This window comes from Lampetra fluviatilis, chromosome 1 (genome assembly GCF_964198595.1).
Source record: "Lampetra fluviatilis chromosome 1, kcLamFluv1.1, whole genome shotgun sequence".
Lineage (NCBI taxonomy): Eukaryota > Metazoa > Chordata > Hyperoartia > Petromyzontiformes > Petromyzontidae > Lampetra > Lampetra fluviatilis.
In genome coordinates, this window is record NC_136275.1 from 16960567 (window position 1) to 16982357 (window position 21791).

General features: G+C 44.5%; 1 protein-coding gene across 2 annotated transcripts; it reads right to left on the bottom strand.

Moving 5' to 3' along the window:
- Positions 1-663: 663 nt before the first annotated feature.
- Positions 664-21136, bottom strand: HACL1 (2-hydroxyacyl-CoA lyase 1). Of its 2 annotated transcripts, XM_078857919.1 has the most exons (17): positions 20976-21136; positions 19468-19572; positions 18178-18218; positions 17326-17406; positions 15685-15757; positions 14886-14963; positions 10004-10098; positions 9476-9588; positions 8788-8923; positions 8200-8305; positions 6630-6713; positions 5926-6027; positions 4785-4939; positions 3656-3814; positions 2828-2935; positions 2221-2407; positions 664-943 (listed from the first exon to the last, which is right to left on the bottom strand). In XM_078857919.1, exons 1-17 carry the CDS (start codon positions 21045-21047, stop codon positions 911-913), a joined length of 1728 nt encoding a protein of 575 aa, XP_078714045.1. In that variant the 5' UTR covers positions 21048-21136; the 3' UTR covers positions 664-910. The 2 variants fall into 2 exon arrangements, with proteins under 2 accessions (XP_078714045.1, XP_078714036.1); XM_078857910.1 differs by lacking the exon at positions 664-943 and having other exon boundaries at positions 2011-2407.
- Between the last annotated feature and the right edge of the window lie 655 nt (positions 21137-21791).

The following is a 21791-nucleotide window of genomic DNA, read 5'->3' on the forward strand; positions in this document are numbered from 1 at the left end:
GTGTACAGGCAACGTTAATTTAATCCCAGTGGTGTAGCACGGTGGGCATTGGCCCTGTTGCAATACAATGGGTCACCCCTGTTCAATTCTCCCCTCCCCCATTCGGAGGCCGGTACCTGGGTGGCTTTGGTCCACGGTTCCCGGGACAGTTGCATCGTCTACACTCATCGGAACTTCACACTCCAATAGCGAAGAGTTCCTACTCATGCCGCGGTGGGTGGTGAATGATCCTGATGATAAAAAAACCCTTATTATGGATATTTATCGCGAAAGCCTAAGTGTTTTACCAAACATTACCTGTAAATTGCAAATAGGTTACAACACGAACTGATTATTTTTGCTTTATATTTTCACATTTCTACACACGTTACAAAAAAAACCAGTGTGAATATCGTAGGGGAATTTTTTTTTATTGATGTCTAAAGAGATTGACTCATCTTGATTTGGAATTACTTGTGTGATTTTCCTTACATCTGCAGCACATTGCGCAAATGTGGACGGCGTTGAAAAATCTATAAATGCACGTCTTTCAAAATATAATAAACAATTATCAACAGGCATAATTTAATTTTCATGAAACACCATGACGATAAATGAGAAACACAGGGTTGATGAATTGCATTGTTTTTATTGTAAAATTTACGACAAAATAAATCTGTTTAAATCAGAGATTTTCAGGAGAATAATTTTACAAATATATTGTATCGATATAATTTTAACGATTGCATCACAATATATCTACATTTCACACTGAATATTTAAAGGGTTTTTTTCTCCCTGGATACATTCTTGAGGCAAGTAATTGAAGAAACGTGGCTCCGTCTTCCTGGGCTTTTGCCCTACAGAGCGGCTATTGGCCCCAGATGCCCCTTGCAAAGGCAAAAGCAGAGCCACGGAATGGGCAGCTCCCTCACAAGTTTGATCGAGTCAGCCAAGAGAATTCCTGAAAGACAGGGTCAGAGGCATCCGTGAATGTACCCCATATTAGACTTGCGGAATAAAATATTTTAGACCAGTGTTCTTCATTGCTAGGCCCGCGGGTCACTGGCGGTCCCTGGTTGCATTTAGAGTCCGGCCCCTGACGGCAGCTCACGAGAATACACAAAAGTCAAAACACACCCCATCACCATCATACCCAATTGGTTTCAAATGTGTGGCGGCCCTCACACTGATGACGTCTTGTCGGGGAAAGTGGCCCCCCCTCTGAAAATTAGTGGAGAACACTGCTTCTGACCAATGCTACATCGTTAAAACATGGTTTGTCCTACCTTAATAAGTTGAAACACATGTTTTTGTTTACAATGCTCTGTCCTTCATCCACTTACTGTTTATTTTACAAAGAATATGATTGTTATGTGGGCATGCAGTGGCGTTTAGATATGTGAACATTGAAATGTATGTATCTCTCGTGGTCACTCAGCTGGTGGTAATTCACTTTCTGAAGACAGGCTGTTAAAATATAAATAAAACCGATTTACACAACAATACAATAAACTAAAGACCATGCATCTAAACCACCTAAAACGAGTTTTGTATGACTCTAACCCTTAAGACTCATGTATGTATGTTGAACTTCTTTCACACTGTATGTAGCCAACCGTGCTAATCGGAGGTCACACTTTCTGAATACCCCTCACACATAGTTATTTATAAAATGTGAACCAGTGCCGGAGCTATTTAATGTGCAGAAATGTAAATCCACCGGGGCCCATGGGCTGGAGGGGTCAGATGCCAGGTTAAATAAGTATTATTTAAAAATCCTTCTTTTTTAAACACGCTGTAATGAAATGTACGCTACTCATAATGGCAGAACTCCACGACTCCAGGAAGTGGCTGCAAAGCTTGCCATAACGTAAGGGACCGTGGTGATTTACAGCCAACGCGAGTTGAGCGTGGACAATTAGACCCAAGCCGAAACATAACATATAAAAATGAATGTTTACAAAAACTTTTTTTATATATATAGAATATGGTATTGTCATCAGTATGGCATAAGCATACCAAGTTTGCAGTCGATACCACATTGGGAAGTGGGTTAAAATTGAGTTACAAGATTTGAAGATACGACAACGAAAACAACAGAGTGAGTTAAATAAAAGCGTGTAATAAAATAGGGGGGAAAGGCATACAGGGGGCCTCCACTTCATTCCTTGGACCAGGGCTCATACCAACCATGCTACGCCACTGATGCAAACAGCCTACCTCAGCCCAGCCACAAACCTGATTCTTGCGGTCGGCCGATGGACTGATGAGCACGTTGATGAGGCAAGGGAGAGAGGGCTCAGCTAGGCTCACTTGAAGAGCCTCCCTGAGCTCCTTGGGGGTGCGAGCCAGAAACCCACGGCCTCCAAAAGCCGACATCATCTGCTCATAGCGCGCTCCAGGCAGTAGCGATGTGGGAGGGATGCTGCAGAGCCAGAAGGGTGGCGATGAGCAGTGAGCAATCTCACAGCGCAACGTGTGCATCCTCAATCTCCTAGTAAGCAATCATGAATGGTTGATAATAGCTAGGCACATGTAAAATCATAGTAAATTACCATGTAATGGAGTTAAGAGAACATGGTATTTTCCTGGAAGTCAACTCTGCTTAATACAACCCATATAAATCAGTTGACCAAAACACACATTCAAAACTATGATTTCAGTTGTGCAGGCTCAGTGCTCTAGTACGGTATTATTCCTGCTAATTACCCAGCCACCTCCCTTCGCATGGTGTTAAGTGTGCCCTCAGCATCGCTCACAGTTGCCACACACATAAGTGTGTCCTTGGCAATACTCCATCTGGCCACACAGAGGCTGACAGGGGTGAGGCCTCCCTGGTACTTACACGGAGGCGGCGTCACCGGCCTGGGACAGCAGGGCCCAGGTATCTTCGTCCAGCCCCGCGTAGATACCGTTGTTGTTTACGACCAGCACCACCACCGGCAGCTTGTACCTGCAGCGAGCACGGAGAGGCAGCCTATCCTCATCGGACTCACGATTTCTTTATTGGCTTACTGTGTATATATAAAAACAAAATTTACCCCTACTTTTAGCCCACTTGTCCTATCAGTGTCACATCATGAGATGAAGTACATGTTCGGATGTTTCGCAGAGCGGTGCATAAATTCATGTTGGAGAATGGCCCAAAAAAAAGGAACATCATTCAGCTACCTCTGAGAATGCTTCAAGTGACCTGTTCCACACAAATAGGGGCAGCACTTTGCAACATGCTTTGCCACTGTAATGTTCGTCACATGTGTAAAATCAAGATAAAACATTTTCACAGTTGGATTTTTTCCAAATTAAGTCCAGAAACAAATGTAGTATGAAGATGTTTATTTGTGGAGCATTTCAGAACCTGATTTCATTACAGACAGCTCTCTGGATGTGAACCAGGCTCACTGGATTTAAAAATCAAATGAAGGTCCAAAAAATAAAAAATAACAAATGGTATTCATTTAATTGACCCCAGAGGGATGGCGATGGGCTTCATTGACCCCGACCAGGATTGGAACTTGCAACCTTCTCATTAGGAATATAACACTCTGGCATAGCAACACGTGGGCCTTTAATGAGACCCTAACACCAACAATGAAAATTACATTCAGCATTCATCAATTATAATTTAGACTACATCCCGTGCAAGAAAGCCCAGACCGCCCTTACACCTTACCTGACCATGGTCTCAACTTCCATGCCAGAGAATCCAAACGCACTGTCTCCCTCTACACACACCACCTTAGGGGGCGGATCCTGCTGCTTGACAACCATTGCCGCAGCGATGGCATATCCCAGGCCGACTCCCATCGTGCCGAACGTCCCTGCGTCCAGCCTGCGCACGCATCACATCAGCCGCGACAGCTGAGCAGGCTAGTACCCTCATCCTTCCCGTGCAGATAATATAAATGCTAGTGTCAACTTTCGACGTGTATGATATTCGCTCAACTCTCGATAAGAGAGAGAGCAACTCAGAGGCGCAAGGGACCATAGACAAGTGAGAGGGGCAACAGCCAGGCAGTGAGATGGCACCAAATTTCACCCCATGCTCTGTAGTCCTCAATAAATTAAGGTGTCCTCAGCCTATTCATTAAGTGGGAGGAAACCGAAGCACCTGGAAAAAAACCCCACGTGTACGAGGTGGCAGCAGTATCCCATACAGATAAAACTTATTTAGTCGACATGTTGCTGTAGCGCTATCTCCAGGAAATGCAGGGTATTGCACCGAGACGGCCATGGGAAGGCAGGTCCCAACATTTGTGCGATCCACCAACCCTTGTCTCTACAGTGCTGCGCCAGCACTGTCCAACTAAGAGGCACACATGATGCGGACTTCCTCACTTCAAATGTATTTTTCAGAAACAGAAGCCTACACGTTTGAAATGTTTGAAATGTTTGAGAAATAGTCTTGGTGAAATGTTTCGCATGCAGGTCTTCACTGCCACTCATAATCCAAGTGTGGTCTTCCAGGTTATGCTGCTTGTTGAGAGCACTTGTTCTCTCCAGCTTTCACCACGCACTACTGGCGGCATCTTCACGGCCTCACCTGGAAGGCCACACTTGGATCCCCGTACACGTACGTACGCATGTTGAACTCCTTTCGCACCGTATGTAGCCAACCGTGCCAATCGGAGGTACACGTTCATTAGTTTAGCACAAGGATACACATGTTAGCATAAGGGCAAATGTGGGTAGCACGACGTGACACGGGGAAGTCACCGAAAGAGAGGCTCAAGTGCGGGCAGTCTCCTCCGCTGTGGGGCGGGCGTGGGCCAGTGGCATGGCGCACCTGTGGTAGGGCGCACCTGTGGCGGGGCAGGGTGTTGTTCAGCATGGTGCGACCGATGTCCATGGTGTTGGCGCCCTCGCTCACCACGATGGTATCTCGGGGCAGCAGCTCCGCCACGTGGTGGAACACCGTGTAGTAATTCATGGGCAGCGTCTGGTCGGACACCATCGCCTGGGCCACAATGGAGGCACAATACGTATGTATGTTGAGCTTATTTCGCACTGTACGTAGCCAACTGTGCTAATTGGAGGTGCAAGGGAAGGACAACAAAATCACCTCTCCTGCTTGTGTGCCCGTTCATACGGGCAGACTCTAATTTCAGAAGGGGCTTGCCATATTGGAATGTTTGACCACTTCCATTCATGAGTGTTTTGCTTTAGGTAGGAGGAAGCCGGAAAACACCAACGTATGTCCATATAAAATGGGATAACTTCAATGAGTCTCAAGGCTCTTTTTATTGGAATGTTTGACCAATTCTATCAATGTGTAATGACAATAAAGCCTGCATGCGGTGTGAGGGGACTAGTGGCCACGGGAGGTAATGACACAGAAGTCGGCTTACAGTACGAATACACTTGTGGCCACGGGAGGTAATGGAGGTATCAATTGTGAGTGTGAAGGGACTGGTGGCTATGGGAATGTTCGAGAAGGGAGCGTGGTCAGGTGACAGAAGAGGATGGTAGAGTCTGCCGGTAGAGCGAGTGTCCAGAGTCAGCGAGAATGATCGAGAAGGGGGGGCGTGGCCTCGTGTTGAGATATAAGGGAGTTGCGCAAGAGAAGTGTGTCCAGTCGTTATTACAAATGTATGGCTTCAAGTGCAAGCCAGATAACATAGAGAACACCCACTGTGCATGTGAAGGGGGGGGGGGGTAACAGTTAAAACTCCACACAGATAGATTAAATAATGCATTACTGCACTGTCATATTCCCGGCTATGCAGTACATATGGGTGATCTATCCAACATGTGTGATTGCCACCATACCTAGTTATGGCCTGCCTAGGTAGACATCGAATAATTAACACCTCTTCACCTCCCCCACCCTTCCCCAACCCAACAACTTGTGATTCTAGGAATTATCACAACCGTATTTGGCTTCACAAATTGTTACGATTAGAGTGCGTGGCCCTGCCGCTATACGTGATCATGTGCAAGTACCTTTGATATCCTAGAATTAGCGTCTATTTTCTCCTTTAGGAATGTCCACCACTCTGAGTCCGCCGGGAAGGTCCATCTACTGCTTCCCAGTTGGTCGACAATCTGTAAAACAAGACAATGGCTACGCACAAACACTCTCACATCTCACGAAGGCTGTGCTGGGCACGCCTTGTGGTTTATATCCTGTTAAGTTATGACATGTCCACATAGCCGGCGGGTGGCTAGGGCGAACACGGAATAGTCCCTATCCAACCAGCTTAATTTCAAACACAGTCTATACAACAAAAGCTCTCGAAAGCCAGACTCGGTGAGAGTATACAAGATCACCACTATCGGGGTACACAGTAGACTGATGCAATTGGCAAACCCATCCAATTTCATCTATGTGGTCATTAATATCCACAAATGGGAGAGTGCAATGGCACCACGAGAGGAGCAAGTGGTAGACCGATGCAATCGGTGAACCTGTGCGCTGAGGCTTGTCTGTCTACCATGTACTCTGGTTGAGGTGCGCTCTCTTGTTTTTGGAAGTGACCTTCCCCATTTAAAATAATTTCATTTTCATATAAATAAAACTAAAAAAGACAGCCACGGAAACAAGATTTTCACCCAGCACCTATGCATGCGCAAGAGATAATCTGCTTGTGTTTCTGACAGGGAGGTGACAATTATTCTCTTTCGCTGTCCCTGCAGCGAGTACTGACCTGCATGGTGACCGCTGTGACGTCTCCCAGCAGAGGGCTGCTGGGCTTCACGTTGTTGCCCAGCTCCTCGGCACACACGTCCACCTGCGGAAGCAAAGGCCACATTTCTTGGTCAACATAGCCGATAAAATGATCATGAACCATCACGCCAACTCCGGTCATCCTCATAGCAGCGGATTTTGGCAAACCATGGAGCAAAAACGGTCACCGCATCGCGCACTTTCAAAAGCGCTTCTGCGGCCGTCTGGAACGCTCTTCCATGCGATATTAAGAAGCCATACTCTTTGGTTCTTTCGGTAAAGTCACGTAGGTATAAAATAAAATCAATCACGACGTTTTGGGCAGACAAAAACAGTCTGCCTCAGCAGCAGACCATGCTTCTACATGCAGGAGTTCATGGGGGGAGAGGGGGGTGGGGGTTTGTGGCGTGCAGGGATAGGTGGTGGCTGGAGAAATGAGCATGTCAATGAGCTTGAATTAGTTTCAAATTGGAGCAGCCTTATTAAAACCACAACAGCAGATCATTCTTTATCACCTGATGATGGACTCTTGTGTTGCGACCGAAACCTCGTGTTCTTTATTATTTTTCTATCTACGAGACTTTACCGAAAGAACCAGAGAGTATGTAAATGTAAGATTAGAGAAATCTTGACAAACGAAGCTGTGGGGGTGGCCATTGTATCGTGAGAGATTAGCATGTCAATGTGTTGAGTAGTAGACGGAGGTACTCGGAGACGGAGGTGAGTTAGGGGCTTCCGCCATGGTTTATTAACACATATCACTATTCCTGGTTCCCTCTTTACCCCTTCTACTATCCCCGTTCCTCCAGTGACCCCGCTTACGTCACGGGGTCTCCCTTAAATACCCTAGGAGGGGTGACGTCACGTGCACTGCCCAGCGCTTGCGACCCCACGTCCCGTGATGTCACCGCACCGGACAGCGCACACGACGCCACCACTCTCCTCTACTCCTCTACAAATGTAAGAAATTTGCTTGTAAATGTAATTTTGGAGAGAGCTCGGAAAGAGCCATCGCCACATATAGGTGGAAAAGGATGCAAGCCGCCATTTACTAATACAGCTAACGGTGGCTGTGTTAGTAAATGTAACTCAGAGAGTCGAAAATAACTAATAACATAGGTAGGTAGAGAGGGAACACCACAGCCAATTATGACCTAAACTGGTTAATAATGTCCTTCCAATGATTGCTCAGTTTGTACCCATCTTCTCGGTTGAAATTGTGTCTGTGTTTATATATCTAGATGGCTTCATGAACGAATCTTTGTTGATAGCCAGTGGGATTGCAGAGTACCCTCGTCTTGGCAAAATCATTTCCGTGTGTGCCCACAGCATTAAAACAATGATCAGCCACGGCTGAGGTATTGGTCCTACCGTGTTTCAGATTTGCCTTATGAATTCCTGCAGTCATGAAAGCTGTAAGTCAACATTAAACCTTGTTAAAGCTGTTTAATGTACATGTGCACTAAACTGGTGAAAGCATTTTAAGTTCACAGCTTTGCGGAGAGATCGTCCCGCAGTGCATGCAGCACGAGTATTTGTGTCACGGCCACCTGGATGATCTTGACGTCGTGCCGGAAGCGAGGAGGTAGCCCAAAGTGCAACATCCAGTTGAGGCGAGCGCCCAGCAGCAGCACAACGTCCGCATGCTGCAGCGCCCTGCACACACATGGCCAACGTTACCGCACACGCAAGCCCATGATCTACAAGGCCCACGCTGCTCTCTTTCATTCATAAATTTAGCACTGCCGATCACAGCTCGATGCAGGCTACGTTGCTGCCTTACATTCTTTAATGAAGCCCTGACGAAAGATCACACCGCAGTATTTCATTTCTTCACGTATGTATGTACAGTAAGTATAACTTCTTTCGCACCGTACGTAGCCAACCGTGCTAATCGGCGGTGCGGGAAGTACTGATGACCACCGATCAATGTGACTCGCCAATAAAAGGAACAAAAGAAGCGATTTGGCGAGTACAGGATTGACAGGGGCGAGCAAGGTCTCGACCATGCCGGTAAGGTACGTCCACCTGATCCGAGGTCACTGGCAAGCTTTAGCCCTCTAGGAGTTGGGAGTGGACTCGTCCAGGGGAATGGCGACCGGAAGGTGTTCTGCGCAGCATAAGGGGTCGCCCTGCACCTGGAGCGGGCGGCTGCGACACAGCGTGGGTGGTCGTCCGGCAAGACGCCCTTGCCCATGGGGGTCGGCAGGAATGGCAGTGCAAAGTCTTCCACCAGACGCCGCACGCTGTGCTCGGCCCGCGCGTAACCGGCACCTGCGGAGGTAGCCAGACAAGCTCGCACGTTATTCGCACCCCAGCTCCGTGACTCCATCACAATAGGCACCATGCGGACTGTTTGGTCTGTGTATTTTGTTCTACTTGATAAGACGCACAGTGCAGCCACTGCTTCATACGGCGAACACGGTTAATTCTCGTTTATCTGTAGGTGGATTATAGACTTGTGTGACATCTTCATGGCCACTCTGGTTTAATTATTAGCTGCCCCTCACTCATCGTGACCACAAACACGTGGCCGACATTACCGCACATGCAAGCCTTAATCCACAAGGCCCCCGCTGCACTCTTTCTTTAATAAATTTAGCACTGGTGATCACAGATCCACGCAGCCGATGTTGCTATCATACTTTCTTTAATGAAGCACTGACGACCTCCGATTGACAAAAATTACAGACAAAAAACGATGACACGTTCAACGTCTTCACGCCCATTCCGCGCAGGTGAACACTAAATATCCGAGCCACATTACCGTGAACAATGGAGAGTTGACTCTGTATGTAAAAGTGTGTTTCTGTGCTCAGGGCCCACCCTTGCCCACGATCACAAGGGGCCGCTTGGCATTCCTGAGCGTGGCAGCAGCTGCTGCGACTGACTGTGGGTCAGCCATGGAGACAGGAGGTGGCAGGCAGCGAGGAAGAAACCTACAATTACACCAACACACACACACAAAGTACCACGCGCTTCCCTGTAGTGAAAGCAATTAAACTGTATCGTGTACGCTTTAAGATGCTTGACAAGCATTTGTTTTACACTGTAGAGTATGTCAGCTATGACACACCTTGCTTTGAAATTAAGTCATATGCCAGACACTATTCCAAACACCTAATATCGTGAGCATTATCTTTATTTCTTTATTTATGTATTGTCCAACTATTCTCACTTAGGAAGAAACCAAAGTGCCCGGAGATATATCAATGAGCCTAATATGATAACAGTGACACTTTACATGATGAGAAACCTACTTGCTTATACTAAATAATTATTTTTTCCCCCATCCAAATCTTTACCTGCGTGCACCACTGCTTGGGTGTGTGTGTGTAGCGTAGGCAGGCTCACTTCACAGACTCCCTGCTGATGGTGGCGTTAACCATGTTTCCGGGGATGTCGATGTAACACGCACCCGGGCGGCCGTAAATGCTCGTTCTCACTGCCTGGGATAAGGACACCGGTGTGAGTGGCGACACCAATGTCGTCGTGCACTGGCAGGCGCTGCTGTTCGGAGGTGGTCACTGGGGATATATTTACAGCCGGCACGCTCTCTGTGAGCTTCAGTCAATGTGTGAGAATTGTGTGTGTGTGCGTATATTTATATATGTGGGGAGCAGTAGTGTAGCGGTTAGCGCGCTGCGCTATGAACCTGGCGACCCGGGTTCGATTCCCGCTCACGGCCAACACCAGTGATGATGATCTGAACCGGTCCTGGGCCTCCCTTAGGCCGACTCAGCCTGAAATGAGTATCTGGTGCGGTTTGTAAATATGGCCACTGGGGAAACGAAGGCGGTCGGGCGTGGTGCTGGCCACCCACCCCCTCGTGTACCGTTCCAGCCTTCATAGGTACTCGCTAACAGCACTTGCCCCTACAGTCTGTTAAGGCTATACGGGGGATCTTTGTATCTTTGTATATATATGTATATGTGGGGGGGAAGCGGTAGTGTAGCGCTTAGTACGCTGCGCTACGAACCCGGCGACCCGAGTTCAATTCCCACTTATGACGATTTTCTGAACTGGTCCCAGGCCTCCCCTGGGTCGACTCAATCTCAAATGAGTACCTGGTGAGGTGCAAATATCGCCATTGGGGAGACAAAGGCGGCCGAGCGTGGTGCTGGCCACCCACCCCCTCGTGTATCGTTCCGGCCTTCATAGGTGCTCGCTCACAGCACTTGCCCCAACAGTCTCTTAAGGCTAAATGGGGAATCTTTAGTTTTTGTCTTTGTATATATCCGTGTGAGCTGAAAGGGGGTGCCATATGTGAAGGGGCATTAATGCGTGAGTTGTGTGTGTGCGAGTCTGTGATAAGGCCTACATGCATGTGTCTTTGAGACTTGACAGTCCTCTTTGTACCTCAATATACAATATATTTAAATAGCATATACAGTAATCCCTCGCCACTTCGCGGTTCAAGTTTCGCGGCCTCAGTGCATCGCGGATTTTTCAAACTGATTTAAAGGCCTCATTATACCTGTGCAGTAACACCATCATCATCATTCATCATCACATTCATCAAACTGCACAGGTCTGTCATCGTCGTCATTGTCATCGTCATTGTCATCGTCATCGTCGTCATTACTGGAGTCAAGTCTCAAGATACTACTGTCATTGGTGAGTGTAGAACACCATAATACGTATCGTATGAGAGAGAGAGAGAGAGTGAATGTATAATATTAAGGTTTTATAATTAGATAGATTTAAGTAAAATATATATATAAAGTATAAATATACATATTTTAAACATTCTGGTACCCACACACACATATACAGAAATTCCTAGGGGGCCAATCCTACTTCGCAGATTTTCACCTATCGCGAGGGGTTCCGGTCCCCATTAACCGCGATAAACGAGGGATCACTGTAGATTTTAATTTTAGAACTTTCGTGACTGCAGGAATTATTATTTGGTTCTTTCGGTTAAGTCACGTCTAAAGATAAAATAAAAAATTAAATTAAATAATAGAATACGACGTTTCGATTGCAACACAAGCAATCGTCATTATTTAAGGCCACCCCACAGAGACGATCACCCCTCTCTGTTACCTGTGTTGCTCTCGCTATGTATCTTGGTGATATCTGTCTGCTAATATGTCTGTCTATAGTTTTCTGGTTAGATTTTATGTCGCTATTTCATTATACCTGATGATGATTGCTTGTGTTGCAATCGAAACGTCGTATTCTATTATTTAATTTAATTTATTATTTTATCTTTAGACGTGACTTAACCGAAAGAACCAAATAATAATTCCTGCAGTCACGAAAGTTCTAAAATTAAGATTGAACCACTTCTACGGGGAAGGTTTAAGCTTATCTTTTTTCTCTCTCTCTGGCGACTTGTTTTCTCTGCCTGTGTCCTCTTTAGAATGTTCACACTTAAATTCTAACTTAGCAATCTTTGAAATACGTAATCAACCAGGCTATGCGTTAATTGTGTGTTGACCGACCCTCTGTGTTGTATTACATTACATTTCGATATTTTACTAGGTTATTTAATTTTAGTGTGTCTTTCTCCTGATTTTCAGGCTTGCTTGCCGTTAATCGTACTTGCAGCACCAATTGATATGCTAATTTTTTCTCTAACCCCCCTCCCTCTCTCTGCCTCCGCCCCCCCATCTGTCTATTTAAGGCCACCCCACAGAGACGATCACCCCTCTCTGTTACCTGTGTTGCTCTCGCTATGTATCTTGGTGATATCTGTCTGCTAATATGTCTGTCTATAGTTTTCTGGTTAGATTTTATGTCGCTATTTCATTATACCTGATGATGATTGCTTGTGTTGCAATCGAAACGTCGTATTCTATTATTTAATTTAATTTATTATTTTATCTTTAGACGTGACTTAACCGAAAGAACCAAATAATAATTCCTGCAGTCACGAAAGTTCTAAAATTAAGATTGAACCACTTCTACGGGGAAGTTTTAAGCTTATCTTTTTTCTCTCTCTCTGGCGACTTGTTTTCTCTGCCTGTGTCCTCTTTAGAATGTTCACACTTAAATTCTAACTTAGCAATCTTTGAAATACGTAATCAACCAGGCTATGCGTTAATTGTGTGTTGACCGACCCTCTGTGTTGTATTACATTACATTTCGATATTTTACTAGGTTATTTAATTTTAGTGTGTCTTTCTCCTGATTTTCAGGCTTGCTTGCCGTTAATCGTACTTGCAGCACCAATTGATATGCTAATTTTTTCTCTAACCCCCCTCCCTCTCTCTGCCTCCGCCCCCCCATCTGTCTATTTAAGGCCACCCCACAGAGACGATCACCCCTCTCTGTTACCTGTGTTGCTCTCGCTATGTATCTTGGTGATATCTGTCTGCTAATATGTCTGTCTATAGTTTTCTGGTTAGATTTTATGTCGCTATTTCATTATACCTGATGATGATTGCTTGTGTTGCAATCGAAACGTCGTATTCTATTATTTAATTTAATTTATTATTTTATCTTTAGACGTGACTTAACCGAAAGAACCAAATAATAATTCCTGCAGTCACGAAAGTTCTAAAATTAAGATTGAACCACTTCTACGGGGAAGTTTTAAGCTTATCTTTTTTCTCTCTCTCTGGCGACTTGTTTTCTCTGCCTGTGTCCTCTTTAGAATGTTCACACTTAAATTCTAACTTAGCAATCTTTGAAATACGTAATCAACCAGGCTATGCGTTAATTGTGTGTTGACCGACCCTCTGTGTTGTATTACATTACATTTCGATATTTTACTAGGTTATTTAATTTTAGTGTGTCTTTCTCCTGATTTTCAGGCTTGCTTGCCGTTAATCGTACTTGCAGCACCAATTGATATGCTAATTTTTTCTCTAACCCCCCTCCCTCTCTCTGCCTCCGCCCCCCCCTCTGTCTATTTAAGGCCACCCCACAGAGACGATCACCCCTCTCTGTTACCTGTGTTGCTCTCGCTATGTATCTTGGTGATATCTGTCTGCTAATATGTCTGTCTATAGTTTTCTGGTTAGATTTTATGTCGCTATTTCATTATACCTGATGATGATTGCTTGTGTTGCAATCGAAACGTCGTATTCTATTATTTAATTTAATTTATTATTTTATCTTTAGACGTGACTTAACCGAAAGAACCAAATAATAATTCCTGCAGTCACGAAAGTTCTAAAATTAAGATTGAACCACTTCTACGGGGAAGTTTTAAGCTTATCTTTTTTCTCTCTCTCTGGCGACTTGTTTTCTCTGCCTGTGTCCTCTTTAGAATGTTCACACTTAAATTCTAACTTAGCAATCTTTGAAATACGTAATCAACCAGGCTATGCGTTAATTGTGTGTTGACCGACCCTCTGTGTTGTATTACATTACATTTCGATATTTTACTAGGTTATTTAATTTTAGTGTGTCTTTCTCCTGATTTTCAGGCTTGCTTGCCGTTAATCGTACTTGCAGCACCAATTGATATGCTAATTTTTTCTATAACCCCCCTCCCTCTCTCTGCCTCCGCCCCCCCCTCTGTCTATTTAAGGCCACCCCACAGAGACGATCACCCCTCTCTGTTACCTGTGTTGCTCTCGCTATGTATCTTGGTGATATCTGTCTGCTAATATGTCTGTCTATAGTTTTCTGGTTAGATTTTATGTCGCTATTTCATTATACCTGATGATGATTGCTTGTGTTGCAATCGAAACGTCGTATTCTATTATTTAATTTAATTTATTATTTTATCTTTAGACGTGACTTAACCGAAAGAACCAAATAATAATCACTGTAGATGTAACTGCATTCCCTACACACTTGTAGGTCAATGGCTACATGACTGAAGATAGCTGTTGTGTCCACAATGTGTGGTATTGAGTTTGCGATGTCTATGTGGGAATAACACAAGAGAGATAGATGAGAGGCTTTGTTAACACTTCAAAATCAGAATATTTATTTATACTGGAAGAATCTGATGAACTATAAAGCTCTCTTTCACGGATGTCCAGTTGCAGCAGGTCAGAACGTTACAACAATAAACAATACAAAAAATGATTGGAGTGCAAAGTATAGGAAAGGTAAGAAAATAATAAAAACATATATATACAAATATAACGAAACTGTTTAATCTTACCAGGCAAAGCCCACTGAGCTATTAGCTTCTTTTTCAGAAGCGACTTGACCACAAATGATAGCTCAACAAAGTGGCTTATCACGTCGAAATGTATAGCTGCCAAATACTTTTAATGCATATTTTTACCGGTGTGCCGGGTAGAAACCGGGTGCTGATAATACACACCTTCTCCACGATGCCTGGGATGCTCTGCAGGCTGCTGGGCCTGGCTGAGAACTTGCTGTACAAGCGGCATGACTCCACCTGTCGGCAGAAACCAGCAACGGGGGGTGTGCACAAGGATTATGTTAACTGATCTTTATATATGTACAATATATAAGTGAGATTACTGTGAACATCTGAGAAAGACTTGTCTGAACACTGCCACATTTGCTCAGACAAACATCCGTCTAATTAGGCTCAGGGGAAGAAGGCTATAGTGATCAATGGGGCTAAGTGGTTGTGTTTGTCTCCCTGTCCAAATCCGTAGCATCACTGAAAAATGGACACAAACGATTAAGACAGAAGTATCACAGCCGACAGTCGGTGCAATTAATTAGTCTTACTTTGTAAGACTAAAACCAATAGAAAGCTCTTAACTTCTGTAAGCACTGTTAAAAAAGTAGTAAAGGGGCTTTATTAAACCATTGAAAACAAAATACATTGAAGCCATTGGCATATGGGCATTTATCCTGATGAAAGTTTTCAAACTACATTATTTTATTTTTACCTTCAACAAGTTCTCACTTCACTGAGTTCCCACACCAAAGTCTGACTGAGTGCAATAATTCTGCTCTGATACATTGGCGTTATTGGAAGGAGCCGTGCACAAACGATGCGGGGCCCAAATATTTTTGTTACAACCATGTGTGCCAATTGGCCTTTATTTACCAGCGTTCATGTGTAAACAGATGGCAATACAAGTGTGTCTTTGTCAGTAGATGCCGGCAGCAATCAACATTGATGACCAGGAGGATGCCCTGACCTGTGGGAACTCCTGAAATGCCCCCATGGCCTCCTGGTCTTGGTCACTGGAGCCACCCAACACCAGCACAGGCCTGGGTAAAACAGACAAATGATTCGAATTATAACACTGGTCAACACTTTTTCCGGCATAAGGTATTCCAACGGTTTTAAGGTAATTTTGAGGTGCTGATTCCAAACCTGGAATCAGTTTTTGTCTATCGCATCAGGTTTTTGAGATATCAAATATTGCATTTTCAATAAAAACTGCAGAAGAAAAATATTAAATAAATGTGGATATCTACATAAAATGATATTATAAACACACTATCCTAAAAATACAGCACCATATTTTAACACTAAAGCAGTCACTGACTCGCAACAACTTGCAATCATAAGTGACAGAGTTAATTTCGGGTAAAATCAATGAAAATGGGGTATGCCGATAGCATAAAAATGAGATGTGATAGAGCAAATCGGAGATCAGATTTGGAATCAGCACCCTGAAATTAGTCTAGAACAGCTGCAAAAGTCCAGGCCAGAAAAAAAAAAATGTTGTTGACCAGTGTTATACAGACTATATTGTGTTGTTTATGCATTCATAATAAATGAAAATCACCCGTAAAAACACCTTTGACAAAAGTAGGCTAGATACTCTCATGAAAGTACATTACAATCAAAGACATTTTCAATGGATTACAAACTGTGATGATGATAATCGACAGCATACCTATGCATTAGCAGCTAATGTTGACTCATGCTACTTGCTCATCTATTGAGACTTTAGTAACTCGACACTTGAGCTGCTCTCAACACACCACTCTCCTGTACCACCACTGGTGGTGTGTAGGGCCGCCGAAAGATTTTTGGAAGCTCAAGCCAAAATTCCAGATGAGGCTCCCCCTGAGGCCCCCCAGGGCTCTGTTTTTATCAGAAACTAAAACTATATTACGTGTTGTTGTTGTTGTCGTATCCTCAAATCTTGTAACTCAATTTTAACCCACTTCCCAATATGGCATCGACTGCAAACTTGGTATACTTATGTCATACTGATGACAATACTATAGTCTATCATTAAAAATGAAAAATTTAAACCATCTTTTTTGTATGTTATGTTTCGCCTTGGGTCTAATTGTCCACGCTCAACTCACGTTGGCTATAAATCACCACGGTCCCTTACATTATGGCAAGCCTCGGGGCCACTTCCTGGAGTCGTGGAGTTCTGCCATTACTCGTACAGTACATTTCATTAAAGTGTGTTTAAAAAAAAGTATTTTTTAAATATTACTTATTTATAGCTCTTTTTCATAAGCAACATGGCCGCAAATGATAGCTCAAGCTTAGCATGTGAAAATTGCTAGCAGCCAATTACTCTAAACGCGTGTTTCTAAATGCGGAGGGAAAAACCGGAGGACCCGGAGAAAAATCCACGTGACCACGAGGAGAACAAGAAAACTCCAAATACACAGGCATCAGGGTCAGGGTTGAACCGACAACCTCCTGTATACCAGGTGGGGCAGTTAACATCTCGCCATCGTAGGGGCGCTGCGAAGGCGAGTTGGTAACTGCCCCAGCTGCCACACCCTCTCTCTCTCCCTCTATGCAGCCCCGGTGGCGTGCGAGCGAGAGGATGCGTGGTCACGCATCAACGTCCGCCGCTCACCAGCAGTTGACGTTAGCGTTGGCCATTCCGCCCAGGGCGTGGATGAGACCCGGGCCCGAGACGACAAGGCAGATTCCAGGCCTGCGCCACACCGCACGATCACACGTGGCACCACACAGCCACAGGTCAGCACCAACGTTTTGGAAAATCCAACAAAATTCAAGGATTATCGCTGATCAATGTGAAATCTCTCCATATTCAAACAAATATGGAGGGCCGCTCACATCTGTTTTGCGGCTACAAGCCAATGGTTAAAATTCTGCATTTCCATGGTGTGGTGAGGGCCAGTCCTCTTAATTGACTTTTCACAAAGTGGTACTATTTTACGACCCAAAACCAGAATATGAATTTACAAGCTCCAAATTGTGAGTGAAGCACTCTGCAAGTTCCACTTGGCCAGAAAAGCCAGATACTGAATGATGGCCATGGCCATTATTAGGACCATTCATATGTGTATAGTAATCTTTTTTTCATTTGCTGGAAAATAATGGTGTTATTCAACAGCATTGATGTGATCAACAGAAGATTATCCCATATGTTCTAAAATTATTCATCAATTGATTAAAATCTCAATTTCTGAAGTATAATGAGAAAAAAATCTTGCGTTATTTTTATTCGTATAAATATTGTCACATATAATTTACAAAATACTGATTATTTTTTTATCAGTACAATGCCAAATAGCACAGTTCACTTTTGTACAATCGCTTGATTCAATAAACCCATTATTTGCCCTCGTCAAGATGTGACATGACCAGTCGGGGGTTATATGTCGTGGATCACTGCAACACAGAGCAGCAAATAAAAGTACTGCTTCAGCAGCAGCCAGAGAGTGTCGGAATCCCCTCACACCTGCTGGTGAGGTATCCAACAGCGGAAGCTGCGTAGCACGCCTGCACGGCACAACACGGACAGGACATCATCACCACTCCATAAAAATACATTATCATCAGACAAGGTCTATCCGCTGCTGAATGAAGGACAAAGAAAATTCATCGGAAGCTGAAAAGAGCGCAGAGTAGCAAGGAGAAGTGGATGCTTGTATTTACAGTATTTCAAGCGTGCATGACGGGGAACACGTGGATAAGGGGCCGTCCATAAATGACGTCACGCGATTTTGGACGATTTTTGACCCCCCCCCTCGTCACACTGCGTCACAAAAAGTCAGACCCCCCTCAAATATGACGTCACAAAGCCCCCCCCCCGCCAAAATAAAACATGCTTCAAATCGCTTTAAACTATTGTCCTTGTAGTGCGTATTTAATGTGGCGCTGTACTTTGATGTTGTAAGAGAAAACATTTATTAAAAAGTCCATTTCATAGAGTAGAACGTGTTGTGTCTATATTTATTTAAAGTTGCGCATTTTGATGTGACGTCACACTTCTCCCCCCCCCGTCACACATCGTCCCAAATGTCTGACCCCCCCCCCCCCCCCAGGTGCGTGATGTCATTTATGGACGGCCCCTAAGTGAACATGCACCAGTTAAAGACATAATTTTGACTGTTAAGAAAAGTTAGTGGGTGGGCAGGATATGTCGCTATAAAGAATAATGGCCGGGCGTCAAGACTAACAACAGTGTAGCAGCCAAAGGACGGAACATATAACGAGGAGATGGAGGGATGAAATCAGCTCACTTGCAGGACATACATTAATTGTTGCATTGCACGACCATGTAAGAAAACATATTAATGCTAACTTCAAAATACCAGACTCAAGAGATTTAGATAGTGATTAGACACTTACATGCACAAAAGGTAGCAGAAGAAGTAACTTGATTTATATATAACATTACCAGATTAACAGTTTGCATGTGAATCGGAAGGAATGAAAACTAACATGTGACCCTCTGGTATCACTAACATATTCATTGCAATCATCAGCACGTTCTAAGTTGTATATTGTAATCCAGTGATAAAATACATGTTTAAATGCCCTCTCATTCACACAGTGGTTGAGCATGGTTAGCATGGACCTTGGTGCAAGGCATTAAATGGGACCCCAGTGTCCAAAGTTTCCACAGGCCTGATGCCTAACCCCCCCCCAGCCCGTGGGCTCCAGTGCAGTTACACCGCCTGCACACCTCGATGGCTTCGCCACCGCATCACATGGCAAGTGAAACACCCCCATGGCCAGTACCCACCGCCTGTTCGTTGCGCATGCCGATGTACTTGATGCCGACTTGTTGTGCTGCTATTGCCACTTCTATGATGGGTACCCCCACCACTCCAAACATGAACTCAATACCCTGTAGCCGACACACACACAAAGTGCACGGCAGTCCATCACAAGCACGATGTCGACGTACACTCCATTGTTATTATTGCCTTTGATAACTTTGGCTTAAAAGGAATCCCAAATGCATAAGGATTCTGTGCTGCTAGCGTGGGTTCACTTCAAAAATTTGTTAACCTCAAAATAAGGATGAATGCTCCTTCAACCCACGACGTGTTATTCAGTTTCAGAGGGTGAAAGGATTATGTCAGTACTGCCGGGCTGCATATGGATCAGGAACAATGTTTTAAAACAATACACACCCAACAATGTTGGGTTATATTGATACAATGAACACTGGCAAATGGTGTATTAGTAGCAGTGAAAGTTGCTCTTATAATTACAGTAATAATGTATGACGAATTACAATATATCTGGAAGTAATTTGGAATTTAATTAGGATTTCTTTTTGCCAAATTGCGCCATCTGCTATTAAGTGGACAACTGCCTGCCACTTCGTTCAAGATACTCTCAACAAGGTTCTCTCAACAAAGGCCCAAATTTTAACAACTCCTCATAACTGAATATTATTTAAAAACAATTGTGAATACAGAATGTGAGAAAGTCATTGGATGTCACACGCATTTACGAACAAGCAACTTTAGTTTCGTGAAATGCATTGCAAAATGACCTTTTACCCAGATGCACTTGTTGTGTGTGCACGAGCCCAAGGTCGAAAAGAGAAAAGTCCCTGTTATATCACCGAGCATTAACAAACAAGACTTTTTTCAATAGTGTTCTGCACTGACATGTGTGGTTAATCACCGTTTTAAAAGCGCTTGTTTTGCATGTGGGAGAAAAAAACAATACCTGGACTAAACCCACGTAAGATTGGGGATAACTCTCAAAAGCCTCGACACAAGCCCACTTGATGTACTGCCATCTCTGGGTCTCGTTGCTTTCAAGAAACACTGGCAATCTCACAGCAAGGGCATGGAGATGATCTCTGTTCGATCCACCAACCCTTCTTGCCAAGTGCCTTTTTGGGACAACTGGACTCATGAAAAACAACATAACAACGTCCCTAACGAAGCACGCGTTTAATCTCTACGTACTGCCGGCGATGGCACGTCTAGGAAACGTGAACATTGACCCCCATTATATAATGGAGGGAAGCACACTTCTGGCCTCAAATGCATCCAAGTGGCGCCGGGGTGGCGAGATGTTAACTCCCTCGCCTGGTATGCAGGAGGTTCGTGGGTTCGATCTCGACCCTGACACCTGCTGTATAATTGAAACTTGCGCCGTCTCTCTCGCTGTGGTCGCGTGGATTTTTCTCGGGGTTCTTTAGAGTATTTGGCTGCTATATATAGCTCACTGGAAGAAAAAAAAACATTATTCATAGGTTACTTTTTTGCTACATGGCATCGCGGTCACCTGCTCCAAAAGGGCTTCCGCGACGAGCTGGGCTCCCGTGAGCTGTTCGCCGGTCTCGTCCTGTGCAGACATTTCTGGCGGCTTCTGTGGAGCTGCAACACCAGCACGAAACAAGGAAGAAGCAGGACAAAAGGGGGAGTTACGGGGAGCAGCCACTAGGAGCAGAGCAGCAGGCGCCAATGGGGTGGTGGGGGTGACAGCAAACAGAACGCCCGCCGGACCGCCCCATGCCCCATCGTCTATGCAACGTCTCATGACGGCGCGCCGTGCGGGCCAATTGTTCACGCCCCCACTGGGTTCTGTTTTTGTGAAATGGCAACGCACGTGCTCGCTTGTGGGTGCTCTGTGACCTGTACACGACGGCGTTGTGGCCCATGCGTTGGCGATTGTTGATCAGCGGTTAGATTGTAATTATGTGAATGATGGTAATACTGCGTGGGCTGTTAGAGCCAGTTTGTTTATAAAGTGTGTAAAAATGGTTTGGAGATTTTAGTGGAGTCGATGTCAGGCGTGGCAAAAAGAGTGGGGCATGTTTCTACACAATTTGTTTTCGAACAGTAGGTGGAACCATTGCTCTGTTTCAGGCGCATGGTGATTTTTTTTTGTAACGAAGACATTAACAATTATTGTCAATAAACTTCAATAATTACAGGAGTTGACAACATTCCCAGCCTAATCAATTCACATTAGCCTATCCTCGACGTCACTCAGGAAACTAGGTGGGGGGTGGTGCTGAAATATGTTTTCGAAATGGTTATATAAATATTGTTCTTAAAAATATGTATAGTATTGTTTTAGCAAAAATATCCAAAGGAT

Excerpts from the sequence above, each read along its gene's own strand:
- HACL1 (XM_078857910.1), bottom strand. The coding sequence starts at position 21,047 with ATGTCTGCACAGGACGAGACCGGCGAACAGCTCACGGGAGCCCAGCTC. Across the intron at positions 17,407-18,177 it reads GTTGGATACCTCACCAGCAG|GCCTGGAATCTGCCTTGTCG; the intron begins GTGTGAGGGGAT and ends GGTGTGGCGCAG. Across the intron at positions 9,589-10,003 it reads ATCAGCAGGGAGTCTGTGAA|GTTTCTTCCTCGCTGCCTGC; the intron begins GTGAGCCTGCCT and ends GTGTAATTGTAG.